General features: G+C 43.3%; 2 protein-coding genes across 2 annotated transcripts in view; both read right to left on the bottom strand.

Moving 5' to 3' along the window:
• Positions 1 to 19,540, bottom strand: part of Mccc1 (methylcrotonoyl-CoA carboxylase 1) — a 61,140-nt gene extending 41,600 nt beyond the window's left edge. The window contains exons 1-4 of the mRNA XM_010624542.3: positions 19,344 to 19,540; positions 15,242 to 15,288; positions 13,218 to 13,354; positions 2,057 to 2,152 (exon numbers count right to left, since the gene is read on the bottom strand). Coding sequence (XP_010622844.1) covers positions 2,057 to 2,152; positions 13,218 to 13,354; positions 15,242 to 15,288; positions 19,344 to 19,432 — 369 coding nt within the window. The 5' untranslated portion in view covers positions 19,433 to 19,540. The remainder of the gene's footprint in view (positions 1 to 2,056; positions 2,153 to 13,217; positions 13,355 to 15,241; positions 15,289 to 19,343) is intronic.
• Positions 19,541 to 22,376: 2,836 nt separating this feature from the next.
• Positions 22,377 to 26,673, bottom strand: LOC104862213 (protocadherin-15-like). Its single transcript, XM_010623968.3, has 3 exons — positions 26,263 to 26,673; positions 25,712 to 25,788; positions 22,377 to 22,498 (listed from the first exon to the last, which is right to left on the bottom strand). Exons 1-3 carry the CDS (start codon positions 26,503 to 26,505, stop codon positions 22,435 to 22,437), a joined length of 384 nt encoding a protein of 127 aa, XP_010622270.1. The 5' UTR covers positions 26,506 to 26,673; the 3' UTR covers positions 22,377 to 22,434.
• Positions 26,674 to 27,243: the final 570 nt, after the last annotated feature.

Here is a 27,243-nt window from a genome sequence, read left to right on the forward strand (position 1 = left end):
AAAAAAAAAAAAGGCGGGGGAAGATCTGGAGATATAGCTCAGTGGTAGAGTGCTTGCCTAGCATGCGTGAGGCCCTGGGTTCACCCCCAGGTACTATATTAAAGAAAAAAAAAGCCAAAAGCACACGCATGAAAACCCAGATGAAACATAAATATTGACAAATAAAATAGGACCATACCAGAAACTCTTTTAAAAGCTAAGTTTGAACTTTATCTTGTAACAGCTAATGATTTGCTAAATAAAGGATAGGACAAGAAAGGTGTTAGGGTATTTTTTTTTTTTTTTTTTGGTGTTAGGTTATTAAAACAAGGGTAGGAACAGCAGACAATAACAAAATGTATTTAAGAAATGTTCACCATAATGCTGCACAAAATGAGAAGTTCGATAAAGATGTTATAGGCGGCCAGGCTGTATTGAAATTAATATACAGTCAAAGAATTGGGCCCTCAGGGAAGCCAGTACAGAAAAATACACACACACACACACACACACACACACACAGATGTCAGAATTGTGCTTAGGTGAATCTGAAGAGACCTCAGGATGGAAGAGCAATAGACAGACCTGCTGTCTTCCTGGAGATAAACAGCGACTTGAGATTACACTGTAATCAGCACCACCGGGTCCAGTGGGCCGAGATAGGAGTCAGACACACGGGGTGAACAGAACTCCCGGACTTGTTATTTCCCTTGTTTCCAAGAATTCATTCGATCTTTCCATGCACCCTTGCTATGTGACTCATTTCCCTATGGGATCAAGATCAGCTAAGAGGCTATACTTGTAACCCTATATGTTGACTGTAGTTTGACCCATGTTGTACCCATGCTGTGATTTTTTTTAGAATAAATTACCCCTTACGAAGGACCTCAGTGGCAACCCCTTTCAGAATCCCTCCTATTTCTCAGGATCTTTCTTGTAATAAACCCTTCCTACTCTTTAAAAAAAAAAAAAAAAAAAGAAATGAAATGAAAAGAAATGTTCACCTAGCCAGGTGTGGTAGTTCACGCCTGTAATCCCAGCACTCAGAGAGGCTGAGGCAAGAGGATTGCAAGTTTAACCCCAGCCTGGACAATTTAGCAAGAATCTGTTTCAAAACATAAGAATTTTAAAAAGATTGGCTATGTGGCTCAGTGTGAAGGCCAGGGGTTCAATCCCCAGTCCAGAAAACAAGAAAAAAGGTCATCCAGTAATATAGAAAATTGAAATAAGAGATTTAAAAGTAGAAAAATCATCTGAGACTCCAAAATCCAAGTAAGTGATCATAAGACATGGCTGTGTGGAGTTCAGAAGGAATTCTTTCTGAAGACATTTCCGTGAAAGATTCAACACAAGTTGGTTCCTATCTCTCTCTGTCTCTCTTCCCCCTCCTCCTTTGGTTTTTGGTTTTTTTGAGACAGGGTCTCACTATGTAGTTGAGACTGACCTGGAATTCACTACGTAGCCCAGGCTGGTCTTGAACTCACAGTGATCCTCCTGCCTCAGCCTCCCAAGTGCTGGGGTTACAGGCATGCACCACCACACCCAGCATGAATTCTTAGTTTTAATTTACAGTTTAGACTTTCCCTCCATTTATTTCCCAAAAGATCTAAACTACACAGGCACACTGGACATGGTAGTGTACTTGTAATCCCAGCACTCATGAGGCTGAGGCAGGAGGACTGCTGAAGGTTCAAGGCCATCCTGCAGTATGCAGTGAGTTCAAGGCCATCTGAACTACATAGTGAGAACCTTTGTCAAGAAAGGAAAGAAAGAAGGAAGGAAAGAATGGGCTGGGGATTTAGCTCAGTGGTGCTGCACCTGTCTTGTAACAACCTGAGCTTGATCCTTGTATGGGAAGGAAAGGAAGGAAAAAGGAAGAAAGCAAGTGAACACTGCGCTTAGTAACACGGCAGAGGGACTGAGGGGTGGGAAGGGACGTTCCACGTTTTCAGGGACAACTCGTCAGTCAAATGCAAAATTCTCAACTAAAAATTGAAAATAACTTTTACAAATAAGTAATTTGGGTAAACCATAGAAAATATTCCTTTTGCATTGTAAATATCTTCACAACCCTTACCTGTGCAGCAGAGAGTTTGGCCACCTGGATGATTTTCTGCATAGAGAGGTAGCTCTGCTGGGAGGGGGCAGGGCCGATGCAATAGGCTTCGTCTGCCTGTGTAGGAAACACGACACGCTTAGAAGATGACGGGCTGCTGCTTCCGGGTCACTTGATTATTACAGGGTAGAACGCTGGTCCCCAGGGACAACGCAAGCATCGAGAAACAGAAATACTGACTCCTGTCCAGGTCTGAAAAGAAGCCAGATTGGAATCGTCTATGTGAAGAACGTGCCAAATTTGTTTTCATACATGAACCACGCACTGGAGAGAAATCAAAGTGTTTTAGGCTAGAAAGCAAAAGGTATTCACCGTGGTACTGTTAGCAACACTAACCATCTTAGATGTATTTAATGGGCTAAAAGTTACATCTTGAAAACAGATACAAAATATACAGCAGATGCATGTAGCAAGAAAACAGTTACAAGGTTTACTAAAGTGTGCAGTTCTCAGAGTTATTATGTTTCCTTTAGACATCTGTGAGTTCTTTTGTTGTCTCTTAAAACTTTTGTATGAATCACCGCACCTCTAGAAGCAGACAGAAAACGTTCAGACTTACTGAGCACCTACGATAGGTTGTGCTTTGGGCTGTGAGCTGCCTGTACAGCAGTGAACACGCAAATGCCCCTGTCCGGGGAGAGACAGACAGCGGGCAGTCACACTCCTGATGGCAGCGGTCATAAAGAGGCCAAAGGAAAAACCGAGGACAGAATGGGGGTAAGGGGAAGGACAGATCTGGTCGAAAGGGGGTCAGGACAGGCCCGGAAAATCAGACGCTTTCTCGAGGATGATCAGGACTCAGACAAGCACATGGAGGGAGACTGGGACTGAGGACAGAACGGAGTTGGGGAGCCGCCCGGGCAGGGAGCAGCACCTGTGAAGGAACCCGGCCCGTCTGAGCAGTGATGGAGACTGCAGAGCCGGAACGCGGCAAGCAAAACTCTGGTCACTGGGCAGGCAGTGCCTCTAATACTTGAGGGGCCAAGGGACCGAGATGCGGCTGTGCCTGAGTCACCTTCCTTGTCCAGCAGGCACAATATGTTTTGTTTGCTTTTGAGACGGGATCTCACCATGTAGTTCAAGCTGGTCTTGAACTCACTATGTAGCCCACCTGGTCTTTAAGTTTTGGGATCCTCCTGCCTCAGCCTCCCGAGTGCTGGGATTACAGGGGTGTGCCACCACACCCAGAACAGGCACCACATGCTACACCTTCAACTTTCTTTTGGCTCACACCTTCAGAAGTTATAGTCCGTGGTTGGCAGGCTCCAACACAGAGATGTCTAGCGTGGTGGGAGGGCGTGGGCAGAGGAGGGCTGCTGACGGCATGGGAGGCAGGAAGCAGAGGGCGCGAAGGGGAAAGGACACACAACACACTGCCCTACCTCACTCCCACAACTGGCTCTAACCAGGTCCCTCCCACCAAGTAGTCAGTAGGGAATGCATCAGCGGGCTAATGCACCGCGATCCACTCACCTTCCAAAAGCCCTGTCCCTGAACACAGGAGGCTTTTGGGGAGCATTCTAGATTTCAACCCTAACGTGCTAGACAACAGTAAGGCAGAACTCACAGGAAAGGCCTTGGGGGAGGCTACAAAGCTTTGCATCTTCTCCTGAGGGAATATAGAAGGAAATATGAAAAAAAAATTTTTTTACTTTTATTTTCAGAAAACACAAATTCATTCACATTTTTAAAATGTGCCAGGCATGGTGGCGCACGCCTGTAATCCCAGCACTTGGGAGGCTGAGGCAGAAGGATCTCTGTGAATTCAAGGCCAGCCTGGGCTACATAGTGAGACCTTGTCTAAAGAAAAAAAAAGAACGTGAACAATCATACAAGGGCAAGGCTGTCTTCTGACACCCTCCCCTCACTGCAGTCCCTTCTAGATGTAACTTCCACTATCACCAATTTGGGACATACTTTTCCATACCTATATTCCTGTTTAGTTTAGATAGCTTTCTTTTTCTTTTCGCACAAAGTAAGTCAATACATAATCATCTGCGATGGCTTTTCTCACCGGAAGTGTGTTGGGAGCCCCTTCCCTGGCCCACCTCACTTTGCATAATGTCGCAGAGCCCCTGTATGCAGGCGCCCTGGCTCATTCGGTGGTGACCCTCTGCGCGTGCATTTAGGCTGCAGGGTGCAAGGCTGAGGCAGCCACTTCGGTGCACGTCTCCGCACACGTCTGTGAGCGAAGCTCTGGGACACACACCTACAGGGGAGTTGTAGGGTTGGGCTGAAGGGTACGCACACTTCAACGGCTCCATACACATCCGCTGGAGCCAGCCCTCCACGGAAACCGCCTTTTCACTTATTCCTTGGCTGGGAGGTCACACGGGGGTATTTGAAGGAGGGGAGAGATGTGATCACATTGTTACTTTATTCTTGTCTGGAAGAAACGCAGAGAGGGGATCACAGGAGAGAGGTCAAGAGAAGTAGGGAGACTGCTTAGGAGCTGCGGCATCGGCCCGGGAAAGAGAGGTCGGACTCACGGTGCAGATGAGAGAGCAGAGAGCAGAAAGACCCAGGAAGAAATGCCTGGGAAGCCGAATTTACAGGATGTGGTAATTTCTGGAGGGAAAGAGGGGCAGAGAGTATAGAATAGGAAAATGAGAACCAAGACCTGGCATGTAAAGGCACAAGATCCCAGTAATGAATGTAACTGTCCTGTAGACCTCAAATGTACCAATAAACTCAATAAAAAGAGAGAATATAGAATAGGGAGAGAGATTCTCAGAATGCCCAGACCTCTGGCATTATTATTTTTATGAGCAAAGGTGTTGTCAGCTAATAGGGAGGAAAGTCTACAAAAACAAAAAGTATGCATGTTCAGCACAAGAGGAAGGGCAGGAGCCAGAGCTGTTAGTTTACCTCTGTCGGAGTGAGGAGGGGGCAGGCACCTGGGTGCACACGCATAATGCTCAAAAGAGAGTCTGGGCTAGAAACAGAAATTTGGGAGTCTTTTGCAAAGCCACAGGAGTGGGTGAAATGACCTGGAAAGAGGGAATAAAGTGAGAAAAGAAAAGGGACAAGAACAAAGCCCTAAAAGACTTCAACACGTTAGCATCAAAGTTCATTAAGATAAGGGGCCGGGGAGTTAGTTCAGTGGTTCCGCCGCCTGCCTCGCAAGCCTAAGGTCCCGAGTTCGATCCCTGGTACCAAAAAAAAAATTCCTTGAGACAAGTAGAGCCCTAAGAAAAGACAGCGGGGAGGATGGAAGTCAGAGGTCATGGAAGCTACGAGAGGAATTTATTTCTCGTGTTGTGTGTGGTGTTAGATGACGGGGGGACAGGGAAGTGTGGGGCCAGAGACAGCAGTGAGACTGGGAAGAGGATGCTCCATGTAAATGCTGACAGGAGGGCCTCATGGAGCTGACCGAAGTTACGTCACTGAAAACAGAAGAGGTTTCTGAAGTAGGAATGTGTAGTTTTTTTCATTTTTATTGCTTGACAAAACGTTTGTGGGTACAATGTAATGTTCTGATATATATATATGTTTTATATATGCTTTATATATATAAAAGAAAAATAAATAAAACATGGTTTCTTATTAGCTGACAAGTCATAACTGTAAAGATACACGGGGTCCAGTGTAATGTTTCCATTACGTATACAAATGGAATAATTAACCGTATGAACACACTATCACCTGACTCACATAGTATTTTTGTCTGGTGAGACACAGGGGCTGGGTGTGCAGCTCGGTGGTAAAGCACTTTGCCTGCAGGAGCCAGTCCCCAGCTCCTCCACCAAAAAAACAAAACAAAACATGAATTGCTGCATTTATGCTCTTAGTTCTTTGGGACAAATCCTTTTTTTTGCATATACGGTGCTACGGGTTGGACGCAGAGCCTCACGCAAGCCGAGTGCGTACTCTACCATTGAGCCGCATACGTAGCTCAGCTTGGAGAAATTCTCAGAAGGCAAGAGGAGGAGGCCTGGGGGAAGGAGGATACGGCTGCAGATTCAGGTGTGGCCGCAGATCCTGCGGCAGGAAGTGAAGTTCTATGTTCTTTATGAAATCAAGATCATCTGCTGGGAACAGGTGGGTAGAGAGAGAATGAAAGACCGGAATGAAGCAAAGCAGATCTGCAATCATTACTGTCCAGGAAGAAAAAGAAGTGTCCAAAGCGGTCTGGATGTGCAGTGACAAAGACCCACACGAAGCCAGGTGCGCGGTAGTGCGCGCCTAGAACTTGGGAGGCTGAGGCAGAAGGATCACACAAGTCTGAGGCCAGCCTGGACCACACAGCAAGACACTGTCTTTAAAAAAAAAAAAAGAATGAAAAAAGGAAGCCTGGGGGAAGCTGCTGATGTGAATTATGTTGCTGTTTGGAGCCTTGCTGCAGACTATTATACATTTTGGTCCTTATTTCCACTTTTGGTTTATCACAACCAGAGAAACAATGTGGTATTTAAACATGTGTCTGATTTATTTCACTTAAGCATATGGTCTCAAGGTCCATACACTTAGAGATAGAAATGAATCAAGCTTATATTTCTTTATGGCAGACTAGTAGTACCCCATTGTGTATTTTTTAAAAATGCATCTTCTAACAGCAGCAAAGTATGTGAAGGAGAGGATTAGGAGATGTGTGGGGTAAATACCTGGTTTTGTACTCTATTTTTCCTGTGTTTTATACAATTAAAAATGAATAACTCTGAAAAAAAAAGCGTCTTCTTTATCTACTTGTCAGTTGATGGGCATTTGGGCCGTTTCCAAGCTTTAGCTGTTACAAACTGTGCCGCTATAAACAGGGGTGAGTATATATCGCTGTGGTGTGATGCTTTTAATTCTTTCAGGAAGGTACCAAGCTGGTCAAATGGGACCTCTAGTTTTAGTTTTTTGAGAAATCTCCACAGTGGTTGCACCAGCCTGCACTCCCACCAACAAGGGAGAAGGGTTCCTTTTCCCCACATCCCTGCCAGCATTTGTTATTGGTTGATTTCTTGATAAGCGTTATTCTCCTCTGGCCGCAATCTCAAGAGTTTTTTCAATTTGTATTCCTCCAATAACCAGCGATGTCGAATTTCTTTAAAGTATTTATTTGCTGTTTCTACCTCTTCATATGAGAAGTGTCTGTTCATTTCGATGCCCATTTTTTGATGGGGTCTTTAAATTTGGGGGGGAGTCTGATTTTTTTGAGTTCTCTGTATATTCTAGATAGTAATCTTCTGACGAACAGCTAGCAAACATTTTTGCCCAGTCTGTGGGTTGTCTCTTTGCTTTCTTGGTGGTTTCTTTTGCTGTTCAAAAGCTTTTTAATAAGATGAGATCCCAGTTGTTGATTCTTTGTTATGTTTCCTGTGTGATTGGGGCTTTGTTCATAAAGTCTTTGCCTACACCAATGTCTCAAAGAGTTCAACTGATTCTTCCAGCAGATTTAGTGTTTCTGTTTTAATATTTAGATCTTTGATCCATTTCAATTTTAGTTTAGTGCATGGTAAAAGATAGGGGTCTCCTTTTAATCTTCAGCAAGTGGAAAGCCAGTTTTTCCAGCACCATTTACCAAAGAGGCTGTCTCTCTTGCAGTGAAGGTGTTTGGCTCCTTTGTCAAAGATAAGGTGGCTGAGTATGTTTGGAGTTGTTTCTGTGTCTTCTAATCTGTTCCACTGATCTTCAAGTCTGTTCTTTTGTTTTTGTTTTGGTTTTGGTTTTTTCCCCATAACCAGGCTGGGTTTTTGGTTTGTTTTGTTTTTAATCACAGTAGCTTTATAGTATAATTTCAAGCAAGGGACTGTGATGCCCCCTGCCTTGCCTTTGTGGCACAGAATTGCTTTTTCTGTTGTAGGTCTCTTCTGCTGTCAAATGAATTTTACAATTGTTTTTCTCTAATTTTGTGAGATATGCTACAAACCTCAACCACAAGGTCAATGCTTTCAAATTGAACATTGTAAAACTGCAAAGACCAAAGAATTAATCATCCTCTACCACTTGCCAGCCCACCACTCCCCATGAGATGCCAATATACAGAACCGCAGAACTGATTTGTCTATCCTACATGAGAAGGCAGCAAGAAGAGCACACACTTTCTCTCCCAGTGACTTTTTTATTTGCGTACAGGAAGGCCATTGATTTGCGAGTGCTGACTTTGTATCCAGCTATGCCACTGAATTTGGTTATTAAATCTAAAAGTCTTTTGGTGGAGCTTTTGGGGTCTTCGGTGTAGAGTATCATGTCATCCACAAATAGTGATCATTTAACTCTTCCTTTTCTAGCCTTACTCCTTTTATTTCTTTCTTTTGTCTAATTGCTCTGGCTGATATTTCCAGAGCTACACTGAAAAAGAGTGGTAGCAGTGGACATCCTTGTCTTGTTCCTGGTTTTAGAGCAAAAGGTTTTGGTTTTTGTCCATTTAGTACGATGTTGGCTGTCGGTTTGTCATAGATGCTTTTATCAGGTCGGTTTGTCATAGATGCTTTTATCAGGTACAGACAAAGACCATCTATTCCAAGGTTCTGGGCCGGGATTTAGCTCAGTGGTACTGCCGCTTGCCTTGCAAGATCAAGGTACTGAGTTCGATCCCAGGTACCAAAATAATTTTTTTTTCTATTGGGTTTTTATCGTGAATGGGTTTTAGACTTTGTCAAATATTTTTTCTGCATCTGTCGAGATGATCATTTGGTTTTTGTCCCTTAGTTCTGTTAATGTCACATAGTAGATTTATTGATTTGTGTATATTGAACAATCCCTGCTCACTGAGATGAATCCTACTTGATCACGTTATACAAGCTTTTTGGTGATTGGCTGCATTCTGTCTGGCAGTATCTTATAGAACATTTTTATGTCATGTTCATTAGGGAAATTGGCCTGTAGCTCTCTTTTTTGTTTGGCTCCTTCTCTGGTTTTGGTATCAAGATAATGCTTACTTCTAGGAATGTGTTTGAGAGTATTGTTTCCCTTTCAATTTCATTAAAGAGCTTGAGAAGTAGTGTTGTTAGGTCTTCTCTAGATTTCTTGCAGAATTCAGCAGTGATTCGGTGAGCTCCTGGACTTTCCTTTGTCAGTATGTTTTAATTACATCTTCAATTAATTTTTTTTTCTTTTCTTGAGGTACTGGGGATTGAACTTCGGATTTTGTGCTTGCAAGGTGGGCAGTGGCACAAGTAAGCTAAATCCCTGCTTTACATCTTCAGTTTCATTAACTGATATTGGTTTATTTAAAATTCTTACATCTTCTTGATTTAGCTTTGGTAATTCATATCTATCTAGGAGTTTTCCATTTCTTCTGTATTTTCCATCTTATTAGAATACAGGTCCTCGAAGTAGGATATTAATGATCTGAATTTCTGCAGGATCCATTTTTATTTCACCCTTTTCATTCCTAATTGCATGGATTTGAGTTTTTTCTTTTTTTATAAGGTTGGCTAAGGGTTTGTCAATTTTCTTTAATCTTTCAAAGATGAATATATTCTCTTTTTTTCATTAATTCTTTATATTGTTTTCTTAGTCTCCATTGCATCAATTTCTGCTCTGATATTTATAATTTCCTCCCTCATATGAGCTTGGGCTTGACTTGCTCTTCTTTTTCTAGAAGATTTAGGTTCAAAATTAGGTTGTTTATTTGACCTTGGTCTGTTGTTTTTGTTTTTGTTTTTGAGTCAGGGTCTCCCTATGTAGTTCAGGTTGGACTTGAACTCATTATAGAGCTCAGGCTGAGCTCAAATTTGGGGCAATCCTTCCTCGTCAGCCTCCTAAGGGATGGGATTACAGGCGTGTACCAGCACGTTCAGCATCGTTCTGCTTCTCTAATATGAGAATTCACCGATATAAATTTCACTCATAGGATGGCTTTCATTGCATCCCATAAGTTCTGGTATGCTGTACTGGCACAAGGTCCTGAGTTTGATCCCCAGTACCAAAAAACATAAAAAAACAACAAAAAAAGACTTTGGGAAGATTTTTCTCCCCTAAATTATTCTTAAATGACAAAATGATTTTCATTATTAAAAAATGAAGTTGTTGGGAAAAAAAGAGAACCAATTATTTATTATTATTATTATTATTATTATTATTACTATTATTTTGGTTTTTTGAGACAGGGTCTCACTATGTAGTTGAGACTGACCTGGAACTCCCTATGTAGTCTCAAACTCACAGTGATCCTCCTGCCTCAGCCTCCCAAGTGCTGGCCCTCTAGTTTGTTTTAGATTTTGTTATATATCCACAAATATAGTTCATCGAGTTAAAGGTGGCAAATTAATAGTTACCACAGTTTGTCATTTCCTAGCTGTATTTGATGTTATTGGTGATTATACTACTTTAGCCAAGGTGACATAATTTTTCTAATCAGTTGTTCTTCCTGGACGGCCAAGACTGAGATTGCTTATGGGTCATAAACAATATTATAGGCCAGTGCCAAAGAACCAGGGGCTAGGTCAAATAGGTAGAACTTCTCATCCCCAATAAGTTGAAGAGGTAAGATCTTGCAACAGACTGAAAACCCAAAAGCCAGGTATTCTTGTAAGACATCTCTGAGAAGTAGTTTTCTAAGGGTTCTAAATTCTAGAAATGAAGCTACCTGCCATAAGCAATTTATAAGCATCAACCCAAGAATTAAATTTTTAAAAATAGAAAATTAGAAGACACTTAAGCAAGATGAAACCACAGACTTTCAGCTCACCAAAGGCAAACCTAGGGGGGAATGATGGAGAAAAATCCAGAAGCCATCCAACTGTCTGAAGAGGTTACAGCAAAAGTAACAAAGAGATGAATGAGGCTCTAGAAAAAAGGCAAATCAGAAATAATTTTTCAGATAACTACAGAGGGAGGATGGGATAAAGGAAAGGAGCAGGGTACATCATGTATAAGTGCAAATTCTCCATGATGAGTGTTATCATTGTGTATATCTAAAGTGTATTAGTAAGTGTTTTGCTTTAAAAATAAATAAAGCAAACCAGACAATTGTATACAGTAAATATTCCCTCAATGTGGCAATTTTACCCTCAAGGAAGAAAATATAAAAGGGGCTGGAGAAAAAAATTGAGAAACAGAAGAAGAGGAAGAGATTAGAAGTAAGGCTGGAGGACAAACTTTGGGAACTGGTCAAGACAAGAGGGAAAGAGAGAAGGAAGAAATAAAAACAAGAACAAAGCAATACAACAACAAAACTAGAAATAATGTTCACATGCATATAAAAAATAAAAATAATCAAGAAAAAAAGAAAACAAAAAGAGAAAAGAAGAAAAAAACCCTAAAACCAGTGTCCGCTTCAGGGCATGTTTCTGCTGTTACTAGGAGACAAAGTGGGCAGACAAAGCCCAGACCCATGCTGATGAATCCCTGCAAGCCAACCTTAGATTTACGGCAAAGTAGTGGATAATCCCAGCAAACCTTCACTTTTAGTTCCACTGAAGTTCAGGCTGGTTTCTGGCTGTGAGGCTAGAACTCAATTTGCTCAGCCTGCAACACTCCATGTGCCTCCTCTGCTCTTTGACCTCCTGCCAGCTCCTCAGCTCCTTGAACTCAGTTCCACCTTAGCCTGACACTGGGAGCCTCTCCATGGAGCTGGCCTACAGCTGCTCTGAGTTCTGAGCTCAGTTAGCCCCTCTCCAAGATGATGCCTGACCAATCGCCCTCTCGAGGGTGTTTGAACCCAGGTAACTCACCAGCCACTATAGTCCACTGCATCTATCACTCTACTCCACTGGTGCGTTTCTCTGAGGAGGCCTCTGAGGTCAGCAGTAGTCACCATGCATCTGCAGGTTTGAGCCACCCTCCCAAGCAATAAGTCAGGGCTCTGGGAGAATGCTGCTTGCCACCTCCTTCTTTGTATTGAGGCCTCTCTCCTTGCTCTCTCTGTGGGCTTCAATTCTCATTTCAGATCTTTTCTGGGTCCTAGGGACCCACTTCCCTCCTTCCCTTCCTCATGTTGCCATACTCCAGCACCTGGACCCCAAATCTCAGAAAGGCTGTTTCTGTCCTGTTCACCACTCTGCCATCTTCCTGGAAGTCCTCAAAATTCTTTGTGTGTTTGTTTTGTTCTGTTTTGTTTGCAGTACTGCACACTGATTCCAGGGGCACTCTATCACTGTGGTATGTCTCTAGCTCATTAAAAACAAATTTTTTCTTGTGTTAAATTAAAACTAAGCTTTGTTGTGATACTGTTTTCTCTTCAAAATGTGATGGTACAGGAAAGGTGTTAAATGAAGGGGTAGTATTTTAGGGGAGCATTGTAAATTGCAGAGGTTAAAAAGTTATAATATTTATAATTTTGATGTTTCATTTTTATAGCAAAGATTTTTTACAAGCCAGGGATTTAATTCAGTGGTGCCACTGCCTGCCTGGCAAGCACAAGGTCCTGAGTTTGATCCCCAGTACCAAAAAATGTAAAACAACAACAACAAAAAGACTTTGGGAAGATTTTTCTCCCCTAAACTATTTCTTGAATGGCAAAATGATTTCCATTATTAAAAAATAAAGTTGTTGGGAAAAAAAAAAGAGAACCAATTATTTTTTACATGAATCCCAGCACTCAGGAGGCTGAGGCAGAAGAATCACGAGTTTGAAACCAGCACAGGCTACATAGGGAGTCTGAGGCCAGTCTAGGCTACATAGGGAGATCTTGTCTCAAAAAGAAAAAAGTTGAATTTTGACAAGTCTCCCTAAGTTACTAAATTGCCCAGCTGGCCTTGGACTTGTGACCTTCCTGCCTCAGCTTCCCAATACTTGGGATTATGAGTTTACGCCATTATGCATGGCATTTTTAGTTTTACAGATAAGCCAAAGTCCAGGAACATAAATCATTTGGACAATAAATCATAGCTGCTGAGAAGAGGTTCTTTCTCCTTGTATGCTGAAGATATGAATATGGGCTACTCAAAGTGGGGTCTGTAGATCAGCCATGTTCTGTGAGCTGTTTTAACCAGTCCTTCATGAGACAAAGTCTTGCCCAGAAGTCAATTATGACACTAAGCACACCATTTAGTTCAACTGCTATTATACTTTAAAAGTGCTTCCAAGAATTATTAATAAGCAGTTGGAACATTCCTACTTAAACCCTATTATACTAGCAAATAATAAAGAATATAAAGGAAGAAAGAATAAAGGAAAAAATCAAAACTGACACAATAAACCAATAAATGAGATCACATACAAGATGTGTCTTCCAATATTAACAACGTACCATATTCACATGCATGGAATTCCTGTCAGCATCGCTGTAAACAGCCACAGACTGCAAACCCATTTTCTTGGCTGTTCGCATCACCCGGCAGGCAATTTCTCCTCTGTTTGCAATGAGGATCTTGGTAATGTTTCTTCCTATTGAAAATAACACGAAGATCACACAGAAATGTTACTGAGGACCGAGACATGGGAATGAGAATATGCTAGTAGCTAGCTGATGAGAGTTTGTTTGGGTAAAATAAGTATAATGGAGCCTAAAATCACCACTTTAATATTTGAATGTGCACTTCTTTTCATGGAAATCCAACATACCTCTATTAACATAAACTCTTAAATTACTTCGCTTTTTCAACTTAAAATAAAATCAAAAGTACTTTGTTATGAAAAGGGTAAAATTACAGTAGCTTTTAAAAATTGTCTTAGTTGATAATAACAACTCATTTTTATTTAGTACTATTTATGACCCAGGTCTTACGCTAAGGGGTCAATAGGAACTTTAACTCTCGTATTAGCACAGAGAAACACAGGAGCTTCGTGAGTCACTCCCTTCCCTTTGTTCAACTGTAAATGCAACACCACCCTAATGACTATCCAGGCTTACACTCAGGAGGTTGAACAAATGGCCCATCAGTGAGAGAGACAGAGGGGGCACCTTGGCTCAGTGGTGTCAGAAGCCTGAGTTATTCAGCCTCTTCTTTGTCCTCCACATTTGGGTCCCTATTTCCTTTTGGCCTTGAGTCCCTTTTACCCTTCATTCTCTTTCCCTTTGCCCTTCTCCCTGTTGCCGCTACTGTCCTGTGATCTTCAGTAAATGTAGATACTTACTACCTACTCCAAGGTGTAGCAATTCTTTCCTTTTTGTACACAAGAACCTGGACTATTTTTTGGCCCACTCAGCGGTACCAATATTAGTCCTAACAAAGTGCAGTACAGTATCCCTGTGTATCCTTGCAGGATTGATTTCAGGACTCCCTGGATGCTTAAGTCCCTTACATAAAACGGTGTAGTATTTATATATAACCTACCCACATCCTCTACCCCTAGATTACTTATCATAGCCTAATACAATGTAAATGCTTTGTCAATAGTGTTACATGGTACTGTTTAGGAAGTAATGACAAGAAAAAGTGTGTATATGTTCAGTATAGATCAATTATTTTTTGTAAAGATACATTGTCTATTATACATTGTTTTACAGATGGAGAAACTAAGGATGAACAAGATAGTACCTTCTTAAATGTATACAGCTAAAAGAAGAGGCGGGGGTCCAGAATTTGGACACAAGTCTGCCTCATTCCAGAACCTGCACTCCAAGTTACGCTGTCTCACGCACGTGCGACCACGCAGTTCTCTTCCAAGGGAGATGCCCATTACCTCAGTCTGCATCAGTAACATACATCAGTAACATGCTGTTGCACCTCTTTCTGTCATCATGCATGAAATAGATGCTCTTTGGCAGCTTATAATAAAGTCATTGTCAAAAAATAACGTTCCAGAGAACAAGAATCTATATAGCCCAAGACTGTCACAGGCTACAGGATCTGCTGGGATGAAGAATTTATGAGAATGCCTGGGGGGAAGTAGAGGGTTACAGCCAATCAACCAGAATATAAACTTTTACCATACTCCATATGTTTAATAGTGGAGAAATCCCTACAATTTTATTATTTTATTTGAAAAACAAAAGAAACCCTTTACCTACAACAATTCTTTCAAAAGCATTGATTTAGATCATCATAGCTATGCTTTACAATTTGATTTGCTGAACAGACTAAAATAACAAAATAAATATAAAATATTCTCCATTATTACCCCCTATATTTTAGGCTGGACCACAAGGGAGATTTGATACAAAGCAAGTGAAAACCTGACTTAGTAATTAGTAAGAAAATTATAAAAATTCACAACGTAAACGGTTCATGGGAAGTAATTCTGTTACACATAAATTACAAATTAAACATTTTTCTTTCTTAGTTTACAGTCTGAAGTCAAGCCAAATACAATAATAAAGTGTGTCAGTACCTGTGGCTGTAGCATATTTCATGTTTCTTTGCTTCCAAGTCCATTTTCTACAAAACAAATCCAAATGGAATTGTAATCAGAACATACATGATCGATCACTGTTCTTTCAAAAGAATCCAAAAATTTTAAAACATGAAACCAAATCCAGATACAATCTCAATTAAACCAGTGGGGGTATGGTGGCACATGCCTGTAATCCCAGCCTTCAGGAGGCTGAGGCAGGAGGATGGCTGTGAGTTCCAGGCCAGCCTGAACTACATAGCAAGACCTTGTCTCAAAGAACAAACAAACAAACAATACCCTTATGCCCTCTAGCAAAGTGATTTAACAACAGTTTTCTTTGTACAAAGAAAACTAGTCCAAAAATCAAGAGTTAGATTTCTGGCTGTTTTCCCCTTACACTGCAAGTTCTAACCTATTTATACCTGACACTGGCATTTAACCACAGAGTCAGAGACACCAGAGAGCCTATAGTCGGATGTGGTGGTGCACACCTGTGATCCCAGCACTCAGGAGGCTGAGGCAGGAGGGTTGCTGTGAGTTCGAGACCAGCCTGGGCTACATAGTGAGTTCCAGGTAAGTCTCAACTACATATGAGACCTTGTTTAAAAAAAAAAAAAAAAGCCAAGGTGCTTCAAGATCCCTTACTTAGGCTTGTTTCAAGCATTTTTTTTTTCATTTTATTGAGGTTATTGGTACAATTTAGGTATACAATACAATTACATTCATCATTGGGATTCTGTACCTTTACATAATAGGTCTTGATTCTCATTTTTCCCCTTGTCCCTGCCCTCCCTTCACCCCCTCCTCCCCTCCCCATTTACAAACACTTTATTTCCATTTTTCAGTTTCTCATATTTTTTTCCTCTCCCTTATTACCTTTCCCCCACCCTTCCCACTTTCCTTACACCTTTAGCCCTTTACTTCCTATTTCACATTATTAATTATCTCATTAGGATCCTGTGTACTATTATAGTTTTTCACACCAAAGAAACTATTCGGTATTTCAGTTAAAGAAATCTCTGTATGAACATTAAAAATAGGGAATCCTAAAATAAAACTAAAAAGGAAAGTAAAAGAGAAAAGGCAATGATGTAACATCAAAATAATCCTTAATTCTGGAGATGAAAATCAAGCATTTTTTATTGTAATTCACAGCTCACAGTAAAATCTACCTGGTATGCACACAATTAGGTTTCACGAAAGAGGATTCCCCTTGCATTTTGACACTTTCTATTGCATTAGATAACTTATGCCAGTCACACTAGTTTGAAAAATACTAATCAAATTCAATCCTCTGATAAGGAAGGATTAACATTCAGACCAGAGAAGTAAACAAAAGAAAGGTGAACAAGGACAGCAGACAGAAAGCACACTAAAGGGGGCCACATGAGCTGAGCTCTCACCTGAGACTCTCAAAGGTCAAGTTAACTTACATCAGTGTATCTCAACCCCCCATGCTATATTTCTAATGAAAAGATTTATCCACTGAGAAATAAGATTTTATAGGAAGAATTTAGCTTTATGGGATCAGAAACCATGATAATATCTAAGATATTTTTACTTTCCCAAGAATCACTCTTTGCCAGGCGTGGTGGCGCATGCCTGTAATCCCAGCCCTCGGGAGGCTGAGGCAGAAGGATCACTGTGAGTTCGAGACCAGCCTGGGCTACATAGTGAGTTCCAGGTCAATCTCAACTACATAGTGAGACCTTGTCTCAAAAAACAACAACAACAACAACAACAAAAACAAAACAAAACAAAACAAAAGAATCACCCTTTGCCCTGGATAGCATCTCAGTTGGTGTGCAGGCTCTATACCTTGGATACAGTGTCCTCACACAGGACAGAAGACTGCAAGAAGCAATCCTGAAGATACTTCTCAGTTTTAAAAATATACTATTCTATCCCAAATCCTTATATTAAAAGAAAGTGGAGAAGAAGGGTGACAGAACAACTTGTCTGAGATGTCTTAACTAAACAGAAATCTGACAAGGTCTATGACAATTTTTAAATTCTATGATAGCTACTTATAAATAAGTTAACCAAGAGCTGACAGAATGCAGGCCAGATTCACTTTGAGAATGAAAGAATGTAATACCTATTAGTTTTCAGCTTGAGAGAGAATATGCTGGAAAACCAACAAATTGCAGAAGCAATCCCACCTTAGTCTTTTCCATCTATATCTGGAAAATGTGGTAAAATCGTGGTTACAAGGACTGATCATTTTAGATTCATCATAAAGCACAAGATAAAAAAAAAAGCACAGTGTATCTCAATGTGTACTAAACTAAAATCAAAACGGATCGAAGATCTAAATGTTAAAGTAAAAACACAATCTGCTAGAAGACAAAACAGGTAAAACTCCTGAAGACAAAGGTGTAGGCAAGAACTCCGTACACAACCCCAAATGCACAAGAAATAACATCAAGAATCAACAGGTGGGGAGCCGGGGATTTAGCTCAGTGGTTCTGCCACCTGCCTCACAAATGCAAGGTCCCGAGTTTGATCCCTGGTACCAAAAAAAGAAAAAGAAAAGAAAAAGAATCAACAGATGGGATCATATTAAATTAAGAAGCATCTGCCCAGCAAAGGAAACTACAGAGTGAAGAGACAATTACACAATGGGAAAAAATTTTTGCCAGCTATTCCCCAGAGGACTAATATCTATAGAATACATAAAAAACTAAAAAAAAAAAATTAGACCCCCAAATAATAATACTCAACTCTAACCCTCTATCCCAACAACGTTCTGAATGCTTTACTTTTTTCACAATTATCTAAGCTACAACTAAAGAAGTGATTTACAAGATTAAGAAATTGCTCCCATGAGCTAATCACACTCTCAGTAAGGATAGCTTCTATTCTCGTGCCTATATCCCCACCACTGGAGATCCTCATCTCTGAGTTATTTAGAGAACCAGTGCAGAAAAAGAAATGTAAAATCCTCATACTGATAACATTTTATTCTATCAATCATTAATAGGTTTAAGATTCTCCAAGTGGCAGCTAGATGAGAATCATTCTATAGACAACAGTCCAGCTCTGAGAGAAGAGAGAAAACTGCATCCCGAAGAGCCCTGGGAACCTAGGAAATGCCAGGAGAAAGAGAAGAGCACTAACATGACTTTCACCAACTTTCTTATTTTGCTCGAGAGCTGGTTCTGTGAAAAGCCAAGGCATCTGCAATCATTCGTGGAAAATACAAGCAAACAAAATAGTTGATGTAGGTGACAGAGTCTATGAAGGCTCTGTTTGTGGATAGATTCATTGGACCTGATTCGGTTTAAACTTCTTTCCATATGTTAATTGTATAAGAGAAAGTACCAATATCATCACCCCCTTCTAGGTGAGGAAACATATTAGGCAACTCAGCCAAGGGCACACAACACACCTAGTGAACGACCGAGATCCCAGTCTTCCGACTGTAGTCTGTGCCCTTGAGTATGGAGCTACACCGTCCTGCCAGAATAATGGAGATTGAAGGACAGGAAGATGTTACTTAGAAACTTAAGGTATTTTCATTGCCGAAGTTATTGTTACTGAAGCCCAAAATCTGAAATGAATCGGAAGTCAGGTTGCTGGTGAATCACCTGACAGCTTTGTTCGAACTTGGGTACCAGAGCTTTTGATAGAACTTCCCAGCCCTCTGGAAGGTAAATGTGCTCTTGTTAACTTGATTCATTCCGACAATGGGGGAAATCTCCCCAGGATTCTTAGGGGTTGGGGGATGGCTTGAGACGGGCTTTGAGACTGGCGAAGCCCTAGCTCTTCCTACAGCGTCACCTTGAGCAGATCTTCGATTCCCCCTGAGCTTCCAGAGAACCAGGTTGCAACCACGTCCCACGCAAGCAATGCTGTGAAAGCCCGACGTAAACGCAGGAAGGCAGGCCCGGATCCACCTCTGCCCGGGTGCTCATAATGGAAAATCAAAAGTCAAGTGCGGACGGAAGGTGGATGTGCTACAAGCACTGACAGCAGAATCCCCTGGAAAGGCGCTGGGGATTTCCCCGACCCTCGGCTCCCCCCACAGATCGCGCGGGTCCGTGCTCAGCGGCCTTGGTCCCGGCGCACTCATCCACGCCCCTCTGCCCACCCTTACCTCGGAGGCAGCAGCAGGCTCGGGAAACGCAGCCGCCGATTCCTCTCTGCCGCCACCAGCAGCACAGATACGGCCGAGGCAGAAGCCATATCCTGGGAAAAACGGCTGTAGAATGTAAACACCGACTCTCACACATCCAAACGCTTGCCTCGGCTCGGTAAGCCTATTGTCTTTCGCCGGCCACCGTCCGACCTAATTGCTAGTGAGGGCGTTTTCATGAGAGCCAACCAAAGAACAGAAGAGGGCTTCGGTGGCGACGATTGGCCAGTCGGGCCGCGTACCCACGAAGGTGTGGTCTCTTCCGGTCGAGCCCCTCGGGCTCCGAGCCAACTCCTGGAAGGGTTTTTGTGTGTGGCCGTGGGCTTCCCACGTTCTCCTTTTACTTGAGGAAAACTCTCCCTCCCTGACCTTTCTCACGAAAGCGCCCGCCCTGGAGAAAAAGCCAAATGGAGGTAGAGAGCAAAACACCATTCTCCAGTGTCTTCAAGAATGAAATAAAATAACAAAACTACCACCAAAAAACGAGTTGTAATTATTAGGAAAAATAAATCAAAATCAAATGGAAGAATACTAGAAAATGAAAAGATACTATAAATACTGTGCTAATTTGATACAACCAAAGCAGAGATCATACAAAAAATCCGAGTAAATCAAGCCATACAAAAATCACAGTAAACTAAACATCCAACTGAAGAACTAGAAAAATAAACATGAGGAAAACACTAGGAAGAAATTAGTAAAGAAAAGAAGTTAACGAATTGAGAAAACTAATATCAAAGGACTAATAAATCTAGTGATTTAGGAAAACGAAAAGCTGGTTAATCAGAAATAAAAAGAAAATGCACACCTGGCATAAAAAAAGTATGGGAAACCATAGATACAAAAAACCACATTATACATTTGTAAGAAGTTACTTTTGCTCAACTTTGAAAAACAAACTTGAGGGCTCAGTTTGAACCCTCCAAACAGAATGTCCCCCCTCCAGCTACCTAAACTGGCGTTCTTTTTTATCTTCCTGCTGTTTCCAATTAAAACTTTTTTTCTGTTAAAAGCAAATAACAAAGCTGGGGCGTGGTGGTGCACACTTGTAATCCCAGCACTCAGGAGGCTGAGGCAAAAATATCTCCGTGAGTTTGAGGCTATCCTGGGTTACATAGTGAGTTCAAAGCCAGCCTGAACTATATAGTGAGACCTTGTCCCAAAACAAAGGAAACAAAAGAAAAAGCTGGATGAGATTTGCCAGAGGAGCCTGCAGTTCTCCCTCCAACATGCATTGCTGAATCTGAAAGACCACAGGTTGGGTGCAAGCTGTGCAGTCCAAGGAAAGCTCGGCAGTGGAGTCCTTGCCTATACTGGGCAAATTCCCAGGCCAAAGCCGTCTGTCTGGTAAGTGCTTTGTGTCCTAAGACTGTTCCGCCTAGTGTCCCCACCATGCTGAGTCACTGTCTGGCAGCTACTGGAGAACTACAGTGGGTGTGGTAAAAGCTTTCAGAGCACAACAGTTGGAACCCTTAGTTAATGACCCTGGGAAGACTGCAAAGTATATTCTCACTCTCATGGCCACCACAACCTGGAATATAAAAAGGAAACGCCTCTCCTCTGCATCTCCTCCTCCTGTCCCACCACAAAACTCATGACAGGTGGGAAACAGAAAAATGTGGCCTAAGATTGCTCCAGTTGGTGACTGAAGAAAACGAACACGGTGACAAGATCAAGACTGACTGGAGATGTGGTGGGGCTACTTTAGGTAGGGAAGTCAGCGAGGGTCCCCCGGTGTCGTGACCTGAGCAGAGGAGCAAGACATGGGGCCTGGAGAGGGGGAAGGGGCAGACCCCACAAGGGTGGCATAGGACCAGGAGCAAGTCAGCTCTGTCCAGCGTGGGGAAACAAGGGACAGAGGTAGGGCCAGAACTGACAGGTCCTTGAAAGCACAGAGGGAAGTCACCGAAAGGGCTTTTATCAGAAGGTGATGTGACCCAATTTATGTTCGGAACAGTGGACTCTAGCGGGGACAGAAGAGAAGATCCTTACGGTAGTCTGGGAGAGAGATGACACTGGCTTAGCCTGGGGTGATGAGAAGCGATTGGATTCCAGACACAGTTTAAGGTCAGTGCTGACTTGCTGAAGGAGAATAGAAGATGAGAAAGAAAAACCAGGGAAGCCTCCAAGGGTTTTGGAAACGATCAGGCGGTGATGAAGCAGATTTGGGTGGTTGTGGTCAGTTCACTGAGCTGCAAGGCTCAGAAACGCACGGTCCACTCCCTGTCACTGCCGTGAAGTGGATGTTCAAGGAGGACCACTCGCTGGGACACAGATGCGTATAACCTGCCAAGATCCAGGCAAAATAGCCCGATCGAGTTCCAGTGATTGTGGGACATCTCAGGCTCTCCGGCTGTTGACACTGAGATGGAAGCACGTGGTTCCATGTGACACCACTGAGGCTCATTTCCTGTGGTCATCAGGTAAAGGGTGCAGCTTCAGCTGACTTTCAGTAAAGGAGATTCTCCTCGGCGAGGTGGGTGGACTGACCAGTTGAAGGCCTCAGCACAAACATTTTCCAGAGAAGTCTGCCTTGAGACTTCAGCATCAACTCTCGTCTGAGTCTCCAGGCACGTAACCTCCCATTTGTTGTGGGTTTGGGGAGAGCCCTAACTGATGAAGTCTATGTTTAGGGAGCTGGAAGGAGGCAGAAGGACCAGCAGAGTAGGAAGTAGTAGAAAACAGAGACTCTGGAGTGTGAGGGTCAGAGGCCACAGATAAGAGAGTTTCAAAGAAAACTTGGTAAACAGTTTTTGATCACAAGAGAAGTTTCGGAGGTGAGAACTGCAAAGTTTGGTGATAAAAAAATTCTATTTTCAAATATCTGCCTGTTGTCTGGAGTTCTGCTGTTTTTTAAAATTAATGAATCATAAACTTTATTTCAAAACATAAATGTCACTAAACATGCATATATGTTAATACAATAAAATTTATAGTTTTGTTATTTTTTTTCTTTTTGCATGGGACACCATTACAATATAGAATCTATGCCTTACAAAATACATACAAAGTTTCCTTCACACAAGTCAAGGCCAGATTGGGGACTGTACAACTATAATTCTTGACTGTAGCGATCCAGGAAAGATGAAATGGGGCCTCTGGAAGCATGCTGGGAGCTGGGTAAAAGAGAAGGAAGTTCCCATAGCAAAGGAAACTGAAATTGATGGAAGTGGTCTCAGACTCTTGGGTTCTGCCTTGGGATTTTGGCAAAGGATTCCCGAGAAGCTCCACCCATGGTTTTGGATGGGAAGGGGTTGCCTGGGTGCAGCCAACACAACCACAGCTGTAAACCTCCAGAGCTGTGCGAGCCCTGAACCCAACGATGCCACGGTCACCAGCAGAGCCCGACGCTGACACCCACGCAGTCCCAGCACTGGGCACCTGAGGCCGGCGGCGGGGGGGCAGGAAACAGTCTCCAGTTCACATGCTCAGAGGCAGGCAGGATGGAGCCATGCTGGAAAGCGGCCCCTTCTTGGGGTGTCTGGCAACCCCGGGGGAGGAATCCTCTGAGTACAGGCTGTGGGCTCTATGGGATGGACCAGCTGACCCGCCCTAGCCTCCTAGAAGACATTCAGCTCACCACTAGGCTTCCAAATGCAACGCACAGCAGCCTGTGGACTGAGGCCCTAGGAAGACATCAGGAGGACCAGGGAGCTGTGTGCGAGCACAATTTAGGGCAGGGGAAGCTGCTTCTCTCCTCTTTGTTTGTAAATAAAAGCAGTACAGTTTAATTTTTCGTTTTTTAAGTAGTACAGTTTTAAAGCTGACTGAGACCAGGAGAGGCTGGGCAGAACCAGGTGGCTGCACATCAAGTCCAGCAGCCCGGCAAGGGTCCACAGAACCCAAAGGTGGCCTCCCTTCCTGTGGACACCGAGAATGCACAATTCCACTCTCCGGAGAGACAGGCTGGGCTGGCCAGCAGGAGGGAGGCCGCTCCCTCAGTGGTGCTCAGGCATTCGTTACTCAGTAGTAAGCTGGATTGTACATCCAAATTCTGGTACCAAATTCTCTGAAATGCGTCCAGGACAAACCCCGGAAAGCTTCCAAATTAGGAAAGTTAGTCAGAGGATCTGGACCTTCCTGGGGTGGAGGTGCACTATTTTGTTTTTGTTTGTTTTTTTGTTTTTTGAGACAGGGTCTCACTATGTAGTTGAGACTGACCTGGAACTCACTATGTAGCCCAGGCTGGTCTCAAACCCACAGTGATCCTCCTGCCTCAGCCTCCCAAGTGCTGGGATTACAGGCGTGCGCCACCACACTGGAAAGAAAATGAGGGACAATGTCTTGTTTTGTTTTTACAACACAGGGTTTCACTATATAGTTCAGGCGGACCTTGAACACACTGAATAGCCCAGGCTAGCCTCAAACTCATGGCCATCCTCCGGCCTCAGCCTCCTGAATGTTGAGATTACAGGTGTGGACCACCACAGCCAGCTCGAGAGATGTCTTTTTATTTTGTTGGTACTGGGAATCAAACTTTGACTCTGCGCTTGTGAAGCAGGTGGTGGAAGCACTGAGCTAAATCCCTCGCCCAGAAATGTCTTCTTAAACTACCCAATTAGGAGTATCTAGCCAGTGACTATGGAGTTTCAAAGTGGGTTCTCAGAGTGATTAGAGCTGTCTTTCCAGGAAAGGAGGCCCATGACAGGTGGTAGGAATTAATGGAGGCAGGGAGGTCCTGCTGCCTTGAAAAATTTCTCTTGCCAATTTTTATCCAGCCCTAAAACTTTATTAGCAAAGTTTCCTAGTGGAAAATCCTAGATCACTGTGGGTGTTGCCTTCCAAAAGGATTTTAGTTATTCATGTGGAGTTCAAAGTTAGTTTCCATGAGGGTGAGCTTTTTTTGGGGGGGTACAGGGGATCAAACTTGGGACCCTGAGCTTAGCTTGCAAAGCAGGTGGTGGAACCATTAAGCTAAGTCCTCAGCCCAGGCTGCACTTTTTACAAGCTTGACTTCTGAATGGCTCTTCGACTTTCTGTTGTGATGTGATCTCTCACTTTCGCAAGCATCCCCATTGTGATGCTGTCTGCTGTAGGTCTGCTGTCACCAGAGCCACATTAATACAAGTGCCTAACCTTGGCCTGTCCAGCTCCAAAACTGCTGAGCTAAATGAACCTCTTTTCTTTATAAAGTTGCTAGCCTCAGCTTTTTTTTTTTTTTTTAATATAGTAACAGGAAACCAACTAAAAGGGGTACTTAAGAAAGTTAGCCAGGAGGGACAGGAGACAGTATCTCGAAAGCAAGGGAGTTAGGGAACCTTGACAGCAGTTTGATTCACAATTTCTTTTCCCACAGCCAGTCTTTCTCTTTGAACATGTCAGGTGAAAAACAAAGCAGGCAAAATTGCTTGACTTCCCTTTTCATGCCTGCCAGTATTTGTCAAAATTGGAATTCTCTGGGAGTTGCTCGGGTGGGAGTGAAGACCCTGAGAATGGGGAGGCACCAGTGTGTCAGAAAAAGAGACAGCTCATTCCTTGGCAGATTTTCCTTCACCCTTGTATGTTAAGCTCCTTTTACATAGGGGGCAGAGGGAAGCCTGTCAGCAAATCACTCTAAAAAACAAAGCATTTTGGGTCAGGAAGGTTGGCTCTTACATTTGTATCTTCAGACCTTTGAGGCTTTCAAATAGGCTGAGGTTGGCTTAGAGTCCTAAATCCAGAGGGAGAACCACTGGGATCCAACATCCTGTGAGCCCTAAGCTGTTTAGAAGTATAAACTGGGTGCGGTGGCACACACCCGGAATCCCAGCTCCTGGGAGGCTGAGGCAAGGACTGCTTAGATTTCAAGGCTAACCAGGGCTACACATTAAATTCAAGGCCAGCCTGAACTATATAGCAAGGCTGTCTCAAAAAATTTTTAAAAAGAAAAGAAAAAAAAGAACAATATAGGACTCAAAGGTGGCTCACCCCACCCCCAAAAAGCCGGGTGTGGTGGCGCACACACTTGGACGCTGAGGCAGGAGGATCACTGTGAGTTCGAGACCAGCCTGGGCTACATAGTGAGTTCCAGGTCAGTCTCAACTACATAGTGAGACCCTGTCTCAAAAAAAGCAAAAAACAAAACAAAGCAAAACAAAACAAAAAAGGTGGAGGCATCCTTGTCCCTGGTCTTAATTAAAAGTGAAAGCCCGGACAGAGAAAAAAAGTGAAAGCCAACACAAACTCCGTAGAACAATGGGCCAAGACAACTTCCATAACGGTCCTTAGGCTGCCTGCACCAGGGATGGGAGGTGACCTCAGACGGGCCGGGAAACAAAACCTGGTGTAGATCCCGTCCGCATTGGCCTGTGTGACAGACAGAATATAGAGCTGGGCTTGGTGGCACACACCTGGAATCACAGCAGGGGGCTGTGGCAGGCGGACTGCCTTGAGTTTGAGGCCAGCCGGGGTTGCAGTGAGGCCCTGTCTGAAAATACAAAACAAGACAAAAACAATAAAACATAGGGAAATGATGCTGTGTTACTCAGCTTCCTATTTCTCTAATAAAATAACTGAGAAATTAACTTATAAGCAGAAAATGTTTATTTTGGCTTAGGGTCGCACAACCCAGCCCAAGACGGAGTGGCCTCATTGCTTCGGCCCCTGAGAAGGCAGCACATTATGTTGGGCCAATCTGCTCAACTCATGGAAAGCAAAGACAGACAGGAAGGGGTCATGGCCCCAGCCTCCTTGCAGGGAAAGCCTCAAAGACCTAAGTACCCGCCACCCCCGCTGTTGAGGTCCCACAAAAGGGCCACGTTGGAGGGCAGAGGCTTTAACACATCGACATCTGGGGAACTTCAACATCTAAATTAGAGCAGATGGGGTGTCACAACTTCTGTGATTAGGTTATAAAAGTCTCTGCCTCTCTCTGATCACTAATACGGGAAACTCTTCTCACAGAAGAGACGCAGAGAGAGCCGAAGAGGAGCGGAGGGACCCGAAGAGGGGCGGAGGGAACCGAGCCAGGGGGACTCAAGCACCCGAAGAAAAACGAACCGCCCTGAGGCCTGGCCGAGCTATGGAGATACGGCGGGCTGAGCGGGGTTGGAGGCACCTGAGGAGCCGGGAAGGGACTGCTGAGCGCTTGCTGGAGACCAAGGAGCCGCCTCGAAACCTGAGGCCTTAGGACAGAGGGACCCATGGCGAAACGAAGCCCGAGGAACAGAGCCGAGGAGAGTTGGGACCGAACGAGGCGCTAAGGGGTCACACGCAGGCGCAGAGGCACGCGAGCCCCGAGGCTGTGAGCCGGGGGAGGGGTGAGAGTGACGTAGATCGGCGGAAGTGACGTAGGCTAGTAGGAAGTGACATAGGGGAAGCGATGGACCTCTCGAACCTCCTTGGCCCGCTCAGCCGGGCTTCAGATGTCGGCTTTCTTCTTTCTTCTTTCATTTTGTTGTTTTTTGAGAGAGGGTCTCGCTAGGTGGTCCAGGCTGGTCTTTATCTTTAAGGCCCCTGTTTATTCTGTCTTCTTCACTTTTCCTCCTCCTCCGTCCTCCCTCCTCTTTGGAGTTTTCGGGAAGAGAAAAAGGCGCTGTAACTTTGAGTAGCTTTGTTTTCTGAAGCTGCCGTTTTCTCTAATGTACAATTTTTAAAGTACCATTTTTCTTTACTCTTTTCTGCCTATTTTATGTATTTGTCCTATACTGCCATGAGACCTTGTCCAAAAAAAGAAAAAAAAAAAGACAAGAAAAAAGGGAAACTTAATAGATAAGAGGAAAAAAATAAGGGGGTATTGTAGGTGCAGGTAAGAGCGGAGACCCCCCCCCCCAGTTGTGAAACTGGGATGGGTAGGAGAAGAGGAGGAGTGGAATTGATCAAAGTATGTTACGGAAAAAGCATTATCATATAAGGTAAATAAATGCTGACCTAAAAACTTGCA

The sequence above is a fragment of the Fukomys damarensis genome, unplaced genomic scaffold (genome assembly GCF_012274545.1).
Source record: "Fukomys damarensis isolate Sample0158 unplaced genomic scaffold, DMR_v1.0_HiC HiC_scaffold_12, whole genome shotgun sequence".
Taxonomy (NCBI): Eukaryota; Metazoa; Chordata; class Mammalia; order Rodentia; family Bathyergidae; genus Fukomys; species Fukomys damarensis.